This window comes from Mustelus asterias, chromosome 8 (assembly GCF_964213995.1).
Source record: "Mustelus asterias chromosome 8, sMusAst1.hap1.1, whole genome shotgun sequence".
Classification (NCBI taxonomy): domain Eukaryota; kingdom Metazoa; phylum Chordata; class Chondrichthyes; order Carcharhiniformes; family Triakidae; genus Mustelus; species Mustelus asterias.
Window position 1 is genome coordinate 11,798,610 of NC_135808.1, and position 16,330 is coordinate 11,814,939.

Sequence of the window (16,330 nt, forward strand, 5' to 3'; positions counted from 1 at the left end):
CCGTGCTAAATTCTCCCTCGGTGTACCCGAACAGGCGCCGGAGTGTGGCGACTTGGGGATTTTCACAGTACTTGTGACACCGGGTACCTGTTAGGGACACCCAAAATAGGAAGCGTGGTTAACACAGGGTAAAGTGACCTCTGCTGTTTGTGATTTATATAAACGATCTGGAAGAAGGTGTAACTGGGGTGATCAGTAAGTTTGCGGACGACACGAAAATGGTTGGACTTGCAGATAGTGAGGAACATTGTCAGAGGCTACAGAAGGATATAGATAGGCTGGAAATTTGGGCAAAGAAATGGCAGATGGGGTTCAATCCTGATAAATACGAAGTGATGCATTTTGGTAGAACTAACGTAGGGGGGAGCTATACGATAAATGGCAGAACCATAAAGGGTGTAGATACGCAGAGGGACCTGGGTGTGCAAGTCCACAGATCCTTGAAGGTGACGTCACAGGTGGAGAAGGTAGTGAAGAAGGCATATGGCATGCTTGCCTTTATAGGACGGGGCATAGAGTATAAAAGTTGGGGTCTGATGTTGCAGTTGTATAGAACGTTGGTTCGGCCGCATTTGGAATACTGCGCCCAGTTCTGGTCACCACACTACCAGAAGGACGTGGAGGCTTTAGAGAGAGTGCAGAGGAGGTTTACCAGGATGTTGCCTGGTATGGAAGGGCTTAGTTATGAGGAGAGATTGGGTAAACTGGGGTTGTTCTCACTGGAAAGACGGAGGATGAGGGGTGACCTAATAGAGGTGTATAAAATTATGAAAGGCATAGATAGGGTGAACGGTGGGAAACTTTTTCCCAGGTGACGTTCACGAGGGGTCATAGGTTCAAGGTGAGGGGGGGGAGGTTTAACACGGATATCAGAAGGACGTATTTTACGCAGAGGGTGGTGGGGGCCTGGAATGCGCTGCTGGGCAAGGTGGTGGAGGCGGACACACTGGGAACGTTTAAGACTTATCGAGATAGCCACATGAACGGAGTGGGAATGGAGGGATACAAAAGAATGGTCTAGTTTGGACCAGGGAGCGGTGCGGGCTTGGAGGGCCGAAGTGCCTGTTCCTGTGCCGTATTGTTCTTTGTTCTTTGCCCAAGTGGGTGAGGTTTTCTTGTTGTTAAGGCATGCAATTCACACACATTCCCAGCAGAGGGAGCTGTCTGCTGCAGTTTGAAGAGGTTGATTTTTGACCCCCTTCTCCCTCCCCCTCTCTGAGGCTATTCGGGGTTAACGGGTACAGGAAATAGAGGGAAACCAAAGCGCTCCCCCCCCCCGACTTTAGAAGAGAGCGCCCCATTTAGCCATCCATTTGAATCAATCGACAGAAACCGGGCCCTATCTCAGACCCCGATCAAGCTGTGGAAACTCATGTGGCTGAAATGTTTGGGGCCACTTGTGGAGGCAATGGCCTCGTGGTATTATCGCTAGAATATTAACTCAGAAACTGGGGGGGGGGGGGGGACTCACACTGTAACTGAGGGCCATCCTTTAAGGGTGAAATATTAGCGTCGGACACGCAACGCGTTGGCCAGACGTTCATCCGCCAGGCATTTAACAGACTCGAAACGTTGGCTCCATCTTCTCTCCACAGATGCTGTCAGACCTGCTGAGATTTCCCGGCACTTTCTATTTTTGTTTCAGGTTCCAGCTGTATTTTGCTTTTATTTTATCCGAGCGTTCTCTGTAAATTCATTCTGAAATATATTCGATCACGGTTAGTTCGCGAATGAGCCTGATTTCCATCTTGCGGCCTAGTGAGACAAAGGAAGCCCACTTCCTTGGGCCTCGCTTGGCCTGGGTTGCCCGTCAGTGAGCTAAGGTCTTCGGGAGGGGGGGTGGGAGAGGCTTAAGCCTCTGCAGTGGGATTTGAACCCAGCCTGTCGTGGCCCAGAGGGCTGGCTGTCGAGTGTCTGCTGACACCAGGCGTTGTCAGGGGCGATGAATCAGGCTGAAGGGCAGTGAGGTATTCTGGGAGCGAACAGCAGCTGGCATCAAGTAACCCATTTTGTTTTCTCTCTCTCTCTCTCTCTCTCTCTCGTTCCCCTCTTCGCCTCCGCCAGTCGGCCAGCGCTCGGATCGAGGATCAGCGCAGCAAGCCTCCGGCCTACAGCTCCCAGGCCTTCTTCGACCTGCTGCACCGCCTGCAGGAGCAACGGATGGATGAGCAGAGGGCGCCCCTGCCGCCAAGCTTGGCCCCCAAGCGGGCGCCCACCAGGGTTCAGGAGGAGCGTCGGGGCTCCATCTTCTCGCCCCTGCTGAAGGGCATGTCACAGCGCCGTGCCCACTCCAACTAAAGAGGCAACGGGGGGGCAGGGAAGGGGGGCGGAATGAGAGAGAATTAAAAAGAAATACAAATACGGTACAGAGGAAACCCCAGCAGACAGAAGGTTAAAGATATAAATATATATATAGATTAGTCAGCTCACAGACCAGCGGAAACTACGCTCCATGTCCCAGTCAAAGATATTGAAGTGCAGAAGCTGGAAAACCTGAGAACATAAAGACATGGATAGAGTCATAGAGGTTTACAGCATGGAAACAGGCCCTTCGGCCCAACTTGTCCCTGCAGACCCTTTTTTTAACCACTAAGCTAATCCCAATTGCCCGCATTTGGCCCATATCCCTCTATACCCATCTTATCCCCGTAACTGTCTAAATGCTTTTTAAAAGACAAAATTGTACCCGCCTCTACTACTGCCTCTGGCAGCTTGTTCCAGACACTCACCACCCTCTGTGAAAAAATTGCCCCTCTGGACCCTTTTGTACCTCTCCCCTCTCACCTTAAACCCATGCCCTCTAATTTCAGACTCCCTGACCTTTGGGAAAAGATATTGACTATCTCGCTGATCTGTGCCCCTCATTATTTTATAGACCTCTATAAGATCACCCCTCAGCCTCCTACGCTCCAGAGAAAAAAGTCCCGTCTATCCAGCCTCTCCTTATAATCAAACCATCAAGTCCCGGTAGCATCCTAGTAAATCTTTTCTGCATTCTTTCTAGTTGAATAATATCCTTTCTATTAATAGGATGACCAGAATTACACACAGTATTCCAACTAACGCTAATCCTTTCACCAACATCCAGATGGCATTAAAATGGGGCCTACTCAGCACCGTGCCACACTGCAGCCTGTCCGGGTGGGGCATTGGCTCCGCTGCCCCGATTCCACATCCCGGTTACAGTCGGAGTTGTTTCTCACCCTCAGGTCCATCCCGTTCACCGGAACTGCTCCCGGCCGCCCTTCCTTTGTCTCCGAACCTTTCCGTCCCAGCTATTCCCCCGTTTCTGTGGTTCCTGAGTCCATCACCTTCGCATCTCTCCTTCGAGGTGCGGTTTGAAACCTACCTCTCCGCCCAAGCTTCGGACAACTGGTTCGTTGATGTTTAGCGGTGGCTTCACATCCTTCCTGTTTTGTTTTGTAGCCTTTGGGGAAGAGTTGGGGGAAGCGATGGAAGAATCTCCCAGCTGATTAGTAGCCCATTGGAACTGCGTCAAATGCTCTTCCTGCCTCCTACAAGTCCTGCAGTTGGACTCGGAGCTCCTGGTCCGTCGGTGTGGAGGGGGGTGTGCTACCACAGCACTACAAGGCCTCGGACAAACTTGTGCCAACGGCGCCCATCTTTGGCATGACGCCACTTTCCCTCCCGCTTGATGACTCTCCTGTGAAGCACCTTGGGACATTTTCCTACATCGTAGGCGCCTCATGGATGCAAGTTGTTGTTGTCGTCAGGGGATTTACGCCACGGTTCATCTCAATCCTGTCGGTCATGCAGCCATCGTTGGGGAGGGCAGTGGGAGGGTTGGGGAGGGGGGTGTGAGTGACACTGGTGGGTGGCCGGACCCTCGAGCAGGAACATTGGCGAATTTCCCCCTCCCCCCACCTCAGTTAAAGGCCGTTGATATAAGATATGACGACTCAGCTCCCTGTCCAGTGAGTCCGTCACTGGGAGTGGGTCAGATGCTTTCTGTATGTTACGCAGTGCGGAGATGGCATTGCCGCTGCATTTCACACCCATTCCAAATTGCCCTCTAGGAGGCGCTGCCGAGCTGCCCTCTCGAATTGATGGAGCCCGTCTCCTGAAAGTTCATCCGCAGTGCTGTTAGGGTGGGAATTCCAGGATTTTGACCCAGCGGCACAGTGGTTAGCACTGCTGCCTCACAGCGCCAGGGACCCGGGTTCGATTCCAGCCTCGGGTCACTGGCTGTGTGGAGTTTGCACCTTCTCCCTGTGTCTGCGTGGGTTTCCTCCGGATGCTCCGGTTTCCTCCCACACTCCACAGATGAGCGGGCGAGGTTGATTGGCCGTGCTAAATTGCCCCTTAGTGTCCAAAGATGTGCAGGTTAGGGGGATTAGCCATGATAAATTACCCCTTAGTGTCCAAAGATGTGTAGGTTAGGAGGATTGGCCATGCTAAATTGCCCCTTAGTGTTCCAATATGTATAGATTTAGCGGGCTAAATACATGGGAGAGGGTGGGTAGGATACTCAGAGAGTCGGTACAATTCGATGGGCCAAGTGCCCTCTTCTGCACTGTCGGGATTCTATGATTCTCCTATGATGAAAGAGAAGGAACGGCGATATATTTCCAAGTCAGGACGGTGAGCGACTTGAAGGGAAACTTGCAGGTGGTGGTGTTCCCAGGTTTCTGCTGCCCTTGTCCTTCTAGATGGAATTGGTCATGGGTTTGGAAGGTGCATCCGAAAGATCTTTAGTGAATTGCTGCAGTGCATCTTGTAGATGGTACACACTGCAGCTACTGAGCATGGGTGGTGGAGGGAGTGAAGGTTGAATATGTGAGATGGAGTGTGAATCATCGGGCTGCTTTGTTCTGGATGGTGTCGAGCTTCTTGAGTGGTGTTGGAGTTGCGCCCATCCAGGCAACTGGGGAGAGTTCCATCACACTCCTGACTTGAGCCTTGTAGATGGTGGACAGGCTTTGGGGAGTCAGGAGTTACTCACCACAGGATTCCCAGCCTCTGACCTGATCTGATAAAAGTACTTTTTCCCTCTGTGAACGACTAAGATACTTACCATGCCGTCTCTGGGGCATACATCACCAGCCCTCTCCCTTCAATTCACTGTACGTTGGAATTAATGGATACAAAATTAAGGGACTCCTGACCTGCATTCCCAGACTTGGAAATTCCAAGATCATAGAATCTACAGTGCAGAAGGAGGCCATTCAGCCCATCGAGTCTACACCGACCACAATTCCACCCAGGCCCTTTACCCCGTAACCCAACGCATTTACCCTGCTAATCCCCCTGACACTAAAGGGCAATTTAACATGGCCAATCCACCTAATCCGCACATCTTTAGGACTGTGGGAGGAAAGCAGAGCACCCGGAGGAAACCCACGCAGACATGGGGAGAACGTGCAAACTCCCCGCACAGACAGTGACCCAAGCCGGGAATCGAACCCGAGTCCCTGGCGCTGTGAAGCAGCAGTGCTAACCACTGTGCCACCGTGCCAGATAGACAGCCTGGCTTGAATCTGTTGATTATCCACAACCCTCTCGGTATCCCAGAATGCCAGTGAAGGGCAGATGGGCAGTGAAGCTGATCAGATACCATGAGATTAGTGATGTTGTTGGGGGTATGAAGATTGGCCAGAACACTGGGGACCACTCCTGCTATGGAATCTTTCAGGTCCACTCAAGATCAAGGCCAAGCAGGGCCCGGTATTCAGGTATTATTGGAAAGGCGACATCTCTGACAGAGCGGCACTCCCTCAATACTGCACCAGGGTGTGTCTCAACCTGAATGTCATGTCCTCCAGAGCGAACATTCTGACTCCGAGGTGGGAGTGGGCTGTAGCTGTGAGTTTAAGTCCTGGCCTGTGAATTTGCGTGGATTTATTGAGTGAATGCAGAGTTCCGAAGACAAACAGCGTCTTCTGGTCCTGCTGTGTTGAATGTGGATAGGCCGTCGCTGAAGTTGTGGACTCTATGAAGTGGTGCAGAATTTGCCCTCTCTCAAGACCATATAGGGGGTTGGGAGTGATGCTCCATCTGTGGAGGTCGGCCAAGCAGGGGCCATGGCTGATCCCGAACCTGGTACCACTCCTTCCTTCAAAGGTTGAACTCAGGCATCTGTTGGGTTGGGTTTGAGACCAGGAACTTGTTTGTCGTGTCCAGTGATTCCCATTCATTTGTCCGGGTGGAATTTGCATTGAAGCCCTGTGTTGGAAGGTATTCCCAGATCGGCCTTCTTGATGGGAGTTGTACCTTGGGTGGGCTGAATGGGTCAGTGTGAAGTGGCAGGTGAGGTGGAGGGGGAGGGGCATTGTGAACTTTCTCTATCATTGTATGGGTTGTTGAAGGTGGTGGATATGTGGAGGAGTGACATTTTCCAGGATCAGTTACGAACAATTGCTTCAATCATAAAAAAGTGGGAGGAGTGTGGAGCTGTGTCCCTTCAAATTAAAACAGTAGATGCCAGTGAGGTATTGTTAATTGAGGGCGGCACAGTGGCACAGTGGTTAGCACCGCTGCCTCACAGCACCAGGGACCCAGGTTCAATTCCGGCCTCGGGTGATTGTCTCTGTGGAGTTTGTATATTTTCCCCGTGTCTGTGTGGGTTTTCTCCGGGTGCTCCAGTTTCCTCACACATTCCAAAGATGTGCAGGTTAGGTGGATTGGCCATGCTAAATTGCCACTTAGTGTCCAAAGATAGAAACATAGAAACATAGAAAAACTACAGCACAAACAGGCCCTTCGGCCCACAAGTTGTGCCGAACACATCCCTACCTTCTAGACCTACCTATAACCCTCCATCCTATTAAGCTCCATGTACTCATCCAGGAGTCTCTTAAAAGACCCTAAGAGTTCGCCTCCACCACCACTGACGGCAGCCGATTCCACTCGCCCACCACCCTCTGTGTGAAAAACTTACCCCTAACATCTCCCCTGTACCTACCCCCCAGCACCCTAAACCTGTGTCCTCTCGTAGCAGACATTTCCACCCTGGGAAAAAGCCTCTGAGAGTCAACCCGATCTATGCCTCTCAACATCTTATACACCTCTATTAGGTCTCCTCTCATCCTTCGTCTCTCCAAGGAGAAAAGACCGAGCTCCCTCAGCCTATCCTCATAAGGCATCCCACTCAATCCAGGCAACATCCTTGTAAATCTCCTCTGCACCCTTTCCATCTTTTCCACATCCTTCCTATAGTGAGGAGACCAGAACTGAGCACAGTACTCCAAGTGGGGTCTGACGAGGGTCTTATATAGCTGCATCATTATCCCTGGACTCCGAAACTCAATCCCTCGATTGATAAAGGCCAGCACACCATACGCCTTCTTAACCACCTCCTCCACCTGCGGGGCCGATTTTAGAGTCCTATGGACCCGGACCCCAAGTGCAGGTTAGGAGGACTGGCCATGCTAAATTGCCACTTAGTGTCCAAAGATGTGCAGGTTAGGAGGATTGGCCATGCTAAAGTGCCCCTTAGTGCCCAAAGATGTGTAGACTAGGGGGATTAGTGGGCTAAATACATGAGATTACGTGGATAGGGCTTGGGAGGGATGTTCTGTCGGAACGTTGGCGCAGACTTGATGGGCCGAATGGCCTCCCCTGCACTACAGTGATTTATGATTCTATCCCTCGATGCCCTGATGTCAGTAAATGTGACCAAGTCTGCCTGTAAAACATTGGCTAATGCTTCAGAAACTAACTCAGCAGTTGTGTAATCAGTGGAGATGGAGACAATTTTCCAGGTCACTTAAATTGGTTCACCAGTTTCCCAAGGGAAGGAATTCTGCCGTCCTTGTGTGATGTCTATGCGTCAGACCCACACCAAGTCATTGTTGACCCAGTTCTCTCCCCCTCCCCCCGCCCCCCGCCGAGGCAGAGAAAGGTTCACAATCCTGAAAGGGTTCAGATGGAATAAATTCGGAGAAACCCTTGCATTGGTAAATGAGGCTCCGAATGGGGTGAAGGAAGCAGGCAACACGCAGAGACAGTTAATTTAGTCACCCCATTCACAGCCAGCACGAGGGGAGTGCGGCACGGTTCGGGGCGCTGTCTCCCACAATTGAACACATCCCAGGCTCCTGTTTATTTTATATTCGTTCATGGGACATGGGCGTCGCTGACTGGGCCAGCATTTATTGCCCGCCCTTGAGGGATTTTAAGAGTCAACCACATTGCTGTGGCTCTGGAGTCACATGTAGGCCAGACCAGGTAAGGACGGCAGATTTCCTTCCCTTAAGGGACATTAGTGAGCCAGATGGGTTTTTCCAACAATCAACAATGGTTTCATGGTCATCAGTAGATTCTTAATTCCAGATATTTTTCATTGAATTCAAATTCCACCATCTGCCGTGGCGGGATTTGAACCCGAGTCCCCAGAACAGTTTCTGGATCAGTAGTCTAACGATAATACCACTAGGCCATCACCTCCTCTTATTCCGGTCCGTCCTATTCCCTTGCGACAATGATCATCGTTAGATTTTTAATTCCAGGTTTTTTATTGAATTCAAATTTCACCATCTGCCGTGGTGGGATTCGAACTAGGGCCCCCAAAGCATTACCCTGGGTCTCTGGATTACTAGTCCAACAACAATACCACTAGGCCACCACCTTCCCTCTGTTGCAGTATCGAAAACAGACAAAGCTGTTGTTAAGGCCCAAAGCCTGTGCCTGGACACTCAACATGTCTACCTTCGGAATGACCCGGAAGGGCAATGGAAGCTGAGTCAGGGGTAACTTTCAGAGGGGAATGGGGCAAATGCATGAAAAGTAAAAAGATCTGCCGGGCAAATGGGGAGAGAAAGAGAAACAAGGAGGATGGGTAATAAAAACATAAGAACTAGGAGCAGGAGTAGGCCATCTGGCCCCTCGAGCCTGCTCCGCCATTCAATAAGATCATGGCTGATCTTTTCATGGACTCAGCTCCACTTACCTGCCCACTCACTCTTAATTCCTTTACTGTTAAAAATCTATCTTTGCCTTAAAAACATTCAATGAGGTGGCCTCAAGTGCTTCACTGGGCAGGGAATTCCACAGTTCACAACCCTTTGTGTGAAGAAGTTCCTCCTCAACTCAGTCCTAAATCTGCTCCCCCTTATTTTGAGGCCATGCCAACTAGTTCTAGTTTCATTGCCAGTGGAAACAACCTCCTTGCTTCTATCTTATCCAGTCCCTTCATAATTTTATATGTTTCTAAACGATTCCCCCGCCTCATTCTTCTAAATTCCAATGAATATAGTCCCAGCTACTCAGTCTCGTCTCATAAGCCAACTCTCTCAACTCTGGAATCAACCCAGTGAATCTCCTCTGCACCCCCTCCGGTGCCAGTGTATCCTTTCTCAAGTAAGGAGACCAATAATAAATAGCTGGCTTTCCCCAGTGACGCTCTGGGAATGAATTTTAACAAGAAATGCTTTGGGGGAGAATGTCCTGAAGTGTGAAATAAATGCGAGTTTCTTCATTTCCTTTTTGAATTGTGAAGTTTTTGTTCCCTGGATAATGAAAGCTGCCTGGTTACGTCACTGGATTTTGGGGCCTGTGTGGAAAGTCACGGAGCTACCTTGCGCGCGCGATGTTATCCATTCCCAGAGCAGTTCTTTGGTTTAGTGAGGGTGTACTGAGGAACATCTGTAACTGCCTGTAAATAAATGTCGACAGTACAAAACCCCTTACCTTGCCTTCTACATTTGATTTGATTTATTATTGTCACATGTATTGGGATACAGTGAAAAGTATTGTTTCTTGCATTATACACACAAAGCATGCCATTCATAGAATACTTAGGGATAAAGGAAAGGCGAGGGTGCAGAATACAGCGTTATAGTCATAGCTAGGGTGTTGAGAAACTTCAGCCTAAAGATGTGAGGGTTCAGTTGATTGGCCATGCTTATTGCTCCTTAGTGTCCCAGGTTGTATAGGTTAGAGAGATCAATGTGGTAAATATGTGGTGTTGAGGGGATAGGACCTGGGGTGGAATTGTTGTCAGTGCAGACTCGATGGGCCAAATGACCTCCTTCTCACTGTATGGATTCTATGATTCTAAGATTTCTATCACTTAATATAATGTAGGTCCATTCAAAAGTCCAATGGCAGCAGGGAAGAAGCTGTTCTTGAGTCGGTTGGTACGTGACCTCAGACTTTTGTATCTTTTTCCCGACGGAAGAAGGTGGAAGAGAGAATGTCCGGAGTGCGTGGGGTCCTTGATTATGCTGGCTGCTTTTCCGAGGCAGAGGAAAGTAGACAGAGCCAATGGATGGGAGGCTGGTTTGCGTGATGGACTGGGTTTCATTCACGACCTTTTGTAGTTTCCTTGGGCAGAGCAGGAGCCATACCAAGCGATGATACATCTGGAAAGGATGCTTTCTATGGTGCATCTGTAAAACTTGGAGGGAGTCATAGCAGCAATACTGAATTTCCTTAGTCTTCTGAGAAAGTAGAGGCGTTGGTGGGCTTTCTTAACTACAGTGTTGGCATTGGTGACCAGGACAGGTGACCTGGACACCTAAAAACTGAAGCTCTCGACCTTTTCTACTTCACCCCTGTTGGTGTAGACAGGGGCATGTCCCCCACTAGGCTTCCTGAAGTCGATGACCATCTCCTTCGGTGACCATCATCCTTCTGAAACATCTTGAAACATTTTGTAGATGGAATTCCTTTGAAGGAGTGTGGCTGTGTCGGCCATTCCCCGGTGCACACATGGCAAAAACAACAATGGGAAGTTTAAAGTTTATTTATTAGTCACAAGTAGGCTTATATTAACACTGCAATGAAGTTACTGTGAAAATCCCCTAGTCGCCACACTCCGGTACCTGTTTGGGTACACGGAGGGAAAATTTAGCACGACCAATGCATCTAACCAGCACGTCTTTCGGACTTTGGGTGAAAACCGGAGCACCTGGAGACAACCCACGCAGACACAGGGAGAACGCGCAGACTCCGCACAGACAGTGACCCAAACCGGGAATCGAACCTGGGTCCCTGTGAGGCAGCAGTGCTGACCACTCTGCCACCGTGCCGCCCAGAGGTGTGTGGGAAGTGTGAACAATCTGCTTTTGCTGGTGTTTAAGGATGGAATATTAACCAGCAATTGGCCAACTCCCGGCTAATTCGTAATGCCTCGGGAACTTTAACATCCATTAGCGTGAACACTGAGAGAGGGACTGAGAGACCCCAGTCAGTGTACAGATATCTCCCTGAGAGAGAGGGGACTGAGAGACCCCAGTCAGTGTACAGATATCTCCCTGAGAGAGAGGGACTGAGAGACCCCAGTCAGTGTACAGATATCTCCCTGAGAGAGAGGGGACTGAGAGACACCAGTCAGTGTACAGATATCTCCCAGAGAGAGAGGGGACTGAGAGACCCCAGTCAGTGTACAGATATCTCCCTGAGAGAGAGGGGACTGAGAGACTCCAGTCAGTGTACAGATATCTCCCAGAGAGAGAGGGGACTGAGAGACCCCAGTCAGTGTACAGATATCTCCCAGAGAGAGAGGGGACTGAGAGACCCCAGTCAGTGTACAGATATCTCCCTGAGAGAGAGGGACTGAGAGACCCCAGTCAGTGTACAGATATCTGCCTGAGAGAGAGAGGGACTGAGAGACCCCAGTCAGTGTACAGATATCTCCCCGAGAGAGACTGAGAGACGCCAGTCAGTGTACAGGTAATCTCCCTGAGAGAGAGAGACTGTGAGACTCCAGTCAGTGTACAGATATCTCCCCGAGAGAGAGGGGATTGAGAGACCCCAGTCAGTGTACAGATATCTCCCTGAGAGAGGGACTGAGAGACCAAGTCAGTATACAGATATCTCCCAGAGAGGGACTGAGAGACCCCAGTCAGTGTACAGATATCTCCCTGAGAGAGAGAGAGGGATTGAGAGACACCAGTCAGTGTACAGATATCTCCCTGAGAGAGACTGAGAGACCCCAGTCAGTGTACAGATATCTCCCTGAGAGAGAGAGGGGGACTGAGAGACCCCAGTCAGTGTACAGATATCTCCCTGAGAGAGAGGGACTGAGAGACCCAGTCAGTGTACAGATATCTCCCCGAGAGAGACTGAGAGAACCCAGTCAGTGTACAGATATCTCCCTGAGAGAGAGAGGGACTGAGAGGCCCCGGTCAGTGTACAGATATCTCCCCGAGAGAGAGGGACTGAGAGACCCAGTCAGTGTACAGATATCTCCCTGAGAGAGAGAGGGACTGAGAGACCCCAGTCAGTGTACAGATATCTCCCCGAGAGAGAGAGACTGAGAGACCCAGTCAGTATACAGATATCTCCCCGAGAGAGACTGAGAGACCCCAGTCAGTGTACAGATATCTCCCAGAGAGGGACTGAGAGACCCCAGTCAGTGTATAGATATCTCCCCGAGAGAGAGGGACTGAGAGACCCCAGTCAGTGTACAGATATCTCCCTGAGAGAGAGAGACTGAGAGACCCCAGTCAGTGTACAGATATCTCCCTGAGATAGAGAGACTGAGAGACCCCAGTCAGTGTACAGATATCTCCCAGAGACGGACTGAGAGACCCCAGTCAGTGTACAGATATCTCCCTGAGAGAGAGAGACTGAGAGACCCCAGTCAGTGTACAGATATCTCCCTGAGAGAGAGAGACTGAGAGACGCCAGTCAGTGTACAGATATCTCCCTGAGAGAGAGGGGCCTGAGTGACACCAGTCAGTGTACAGATATCTCCCTGAGAGAGAGGGTCTGAGTGACACCAGTCAGTGTACAGATATCTCCCTGAGAGAGAGGGGACTGAGAGACCCCAGTCAGTGTACAGATGTGTCCCTGAGAGAGAGAGAGAGAGGGACTGAGAGACACCAGTCAGTGTGCAGATATCTCCCTGAGAGGGACTGAGAGACCCCAGTCAGTGTACAGATATCTCCCAGAGACGGACTGAGAGACCCCAGTCAGTGTATAGATATCTCCCTGAGAGAGAGAGACTGAGAGACCCCAGTCAGTGTACAGATATCTCCCTGAGAGAGAGAGACTGAGAGACCCCAGTCAGTGTACAGATATCTCCCTGAGAGAGAGGGGCCTGAGTGACACCAGTCAGTGTACAGATATCTCCCTGAGAGAGAGGGTCTGAGTGACACCAGTCAGTGTACAGATATCTCCCTGAGAGAGAGGGGACTGAGAGACCCCAGTCAGTGTACAGATATCTCCCTGAGAGAGAGAGACTGAGAGACCCCAGTCAGTGTACAGATATCTGCCTGAGAGAGAGAGACTGAGAGACCCCAGTCAGTGTACAGATATCTCCCTGAGAGAGAGAGAGAGAGGGACTGAGAGACACCAGTCAATGTACAGATATCTCCCTGAGAGAGAGGGACTGAGAGACCCCAGTCAGTGTAGAGATATCTCCCTGAGAGAGAGAGAGAGAGGGACTGAGAGACACCAGTCAATGTACAGATATCTCCCTGAGAGAGAGGGACTGAGAGACCCCAGTCAGTGTAGAGATATCTCCCTGAGAGAGAGAGAGAGAGAGAGGGACTGAGAGACACCAGTCAGTGTACAGATATCTCCCTGAGAGAGTGACTGAGAGACACCAGTCAGTGTACAGATATCTCCCTGAGAGAGTGACTGAGAGACACCAGTCAGTGTGCAGATATCTCCCTGAGAGAGTGACTGAGAGACCCAGTCAGTATACAGATCTCTCCCTGAGAGAGAGATTGAGAGATTCCAGTCAGCTTACAGATCTCTCCCTGAGAGAGAGGGGACTGAGGGACTCCAGTCAGTGTACAGATATCTCCCCGAGAGAGAGAGAGAGAGAGAGACTGAGAGACCCCAGTCAGTGTACAGATATCTCCCAGAGAGAGAGGGGTCTGAGTGACACCAGTCAATGTACAGATATCTCCCTGTGGGAGAGGGACTGAGAGACCCCAGTCAGTGTACAGATATCTCCCTGAGAGAGAGAGGGATTGAGAGACACCAGTCAGTGTACAGATATCTCCCTGAGAGAGAGAGGGGACTGAGAAACCCCAGTCAGTGTACAGATATCTCCCTGAGAGAGAGAGGGGACTGAGAGACCCCAGTCAGTGTACAGATATCTCTCTGAGAGAGAGAGAGACTGAGAGGCACCAGTCAGTGTACAGATATATCCCTGAGAGAGAGAGGGGACTGAGAGACCCAGTCAGCGTACAGATATCTCCTGGGAGAGAGGGGACTGAGATACTGCAATCAGTGGCGAGGTACGATTGGCACAGGTTAATGTGCCCAGTGATGAAATCTCCCACAAAAGAAAAGCTTCCCCATTTTAATTTGGCCTTCAAAGGCCACATCACCACTAACACACCAACATTAACATCTTATGGGGTACTGGTGATCAGATGTCTATCAGGACCTCTCAGGTGAACAATGTGGCTATCCAGTGTGGTGGCACGGTGGCCCAGTGGTTAATGCAGCGTCAAGGACCCGGGTTCGATTCCCGGCTCGGGTCGCTGTCTGTGCGGTGTCTGCACGTTCTGCCCGTGTCTGCGTGGGATTCCTCCAGGTGATCCGGTTTCCTCCCACAGTCCGAAAGACATGCTGGTTAGGGTGCATTGGCCGTGCTAAATTCTCCCTCAGTGTACCCGAACAGGAGTGTGGCGACTGGGGGATTTTCACAGGAACTTCATTGCAGTGTTAATGTAAGCCTACTTGTGACAATAATAAATAAACTTTAAATGTGTACGGTAGAGGGTGTCTAACAAGGCATCTAAAAGATTTATGTCAGGAGAACAATGAAACGTCAACCAGATGCAACATAACCTGGGAGTGCCTTAAGTCATCACTTGTTTTAAAATAGGATTCTGTTCCTCAATTGTCGTGCTGTTGAAAAAAAACACCTATCAAAAATTAATCAGTAATTGTAGTTGGACTGAGAAAAGTCCCAGAGTTTCCATCCATTACTCAACACGAAAACAATTGAGAAGGACAGTTCTCCATCAAATGAGAATCTCAGATGGTTTATATATAGAATAATGGATACCTGGGAGTGAGTTACAGACTGGAATCTAATCGAGGGGTTCAGATGGTTTATATATAGAATAATGGATATCTGGGAGTGAGTTACAGACTGGAATCTAATCGAGAGGTTCAGATGGTTTATGTATAGAATAATGGATACCTGGGAGTGAGTTACAGAGACTGGAATCTAATCGAGGGGTTCAGAAGGTTTATATATAAAATAATGGATACCTGGGAGTGAGTTACAGACTGGAATCTAATCGAGAGGTTCAGATGGTTTATATATAAAATAATGGATACCTGGGAGTGAGTTACAGACTGGAATCTAATCGAGAGGTTCAGATGGTTTATGTATAGAATAATGGATACCTGGGAGTGAGTTACAGACTGGAATCTAATCGAGGGGTTCAGATGGTTTATATATAGAATAATGGATACCTGGGAGTGAGTTACAGACTGGAATCTAATCGAGGGGTTCAGAAGGTTTATGTATAGAATAATGGATACCTGGGAGTGAGTTACAGGTTGGAATCTAATCGAGGGGTTCAGATGGTTTATATATAGAATAATGGATATCTGGGAGTGAGTTACAGGTTGGAATCTAATCGAGGGGTTCAGATGGTTTATATATAGAATAATGGATATCAGGGAGTGAGTTACGGAGTGAATGCTGCAGTGTGAGGTGAGGGGCGGGGGGGGGAGGGTGGCGGGGCGGGGGCCGGTGGTTGGGAATAGATGGAACGGCTATCTTGACAGGCCTGCCCATTGACCAGAAGTTATGAAACCCCTGCCGCCAAACCCCCACACACCAGAAAGGCACTCCTCATGTTGGACATTTGCACTCCCGAGTTTGGCTGTGGAGGAGGTGGAGTTGCAGGAGAAATGTTGAGCTGACTCTTTTATTTGTGCAGACGTGCCCTTTAAGTAGCAGCAGCATTGCCCCTTTAAGTAGCAGGATGAGCATTGCCTCTTTAAGCAGTCTCTCTCTCTCTCTGTCAGTCACTCTGTTCTGGGCTACTCCTGGCAGGATTAGCATTGCCCCCTTAAGAAGTCTCTGTAAGTCAGTCTTATTGCTCTGGGCTGCTCCTGGGTGCATTGCCCCTTTAAGTAGCTTCTGTGTCAGTCTTTCTGCTACTGGGTGCATTGCCCCTTTAAGCCCCTTTAACTCTCTCTGTGTCAGTCTCTGCGTTCTGAGCTGCTCCTGGGTACATTGTCCCTTTAAGCAGCCTCTGTCTCAGTCTCTGTGCTCTGGGCTGCTCTGGAAGCATTGCCCCTTTAAGCAGCCTCTCTCCGTCTCAGGCTCTGCTCCTGGGTGCATTGCCCCTTTAAGCAGCCTCTCTCTGTCTCAGTCTCTCTGCTCTGGGGTGCATTGCCCCTTTAAGCAGCCTCTGTCTCAGTCTCTCTGCTCTGGGGTACA

At 49.9% G+C, this 16,330-nt stretch overlaps 1 protein-coding gene and 1 long non-coding RNA gene across 2 annotated transcripts in view; both read left to right on the top strand.

The window, feature by feature from the left end:
• The window catches only part of LOC144497475 (uncharacterized), a 59,072-nt gene extending 49,431 nt beyond the window's left edge, over positions 1-9,641 (top strand). The window contains exon 6 of the mRNA XM_078218802.1: positions 2,065-9,641. Coding sequence (XP_078074928.1) covers positions 2,065-2,298 — 234 coding nt within the window. The 3' untranslated portion in view covers positions 2,299-9,641. The remainder of the gene's footprint in view (positions 1-2,064) is intronic.
• LOC144496854 (uncharacterized) overlaps positions 1-16,330 on the top strand; it is a 238,082-nt gene that overhangs the window by 191,982 nt on the left and 29,770 nt on the right. The gene's annotated exons all lie outside the window — the stretch shown is intronic.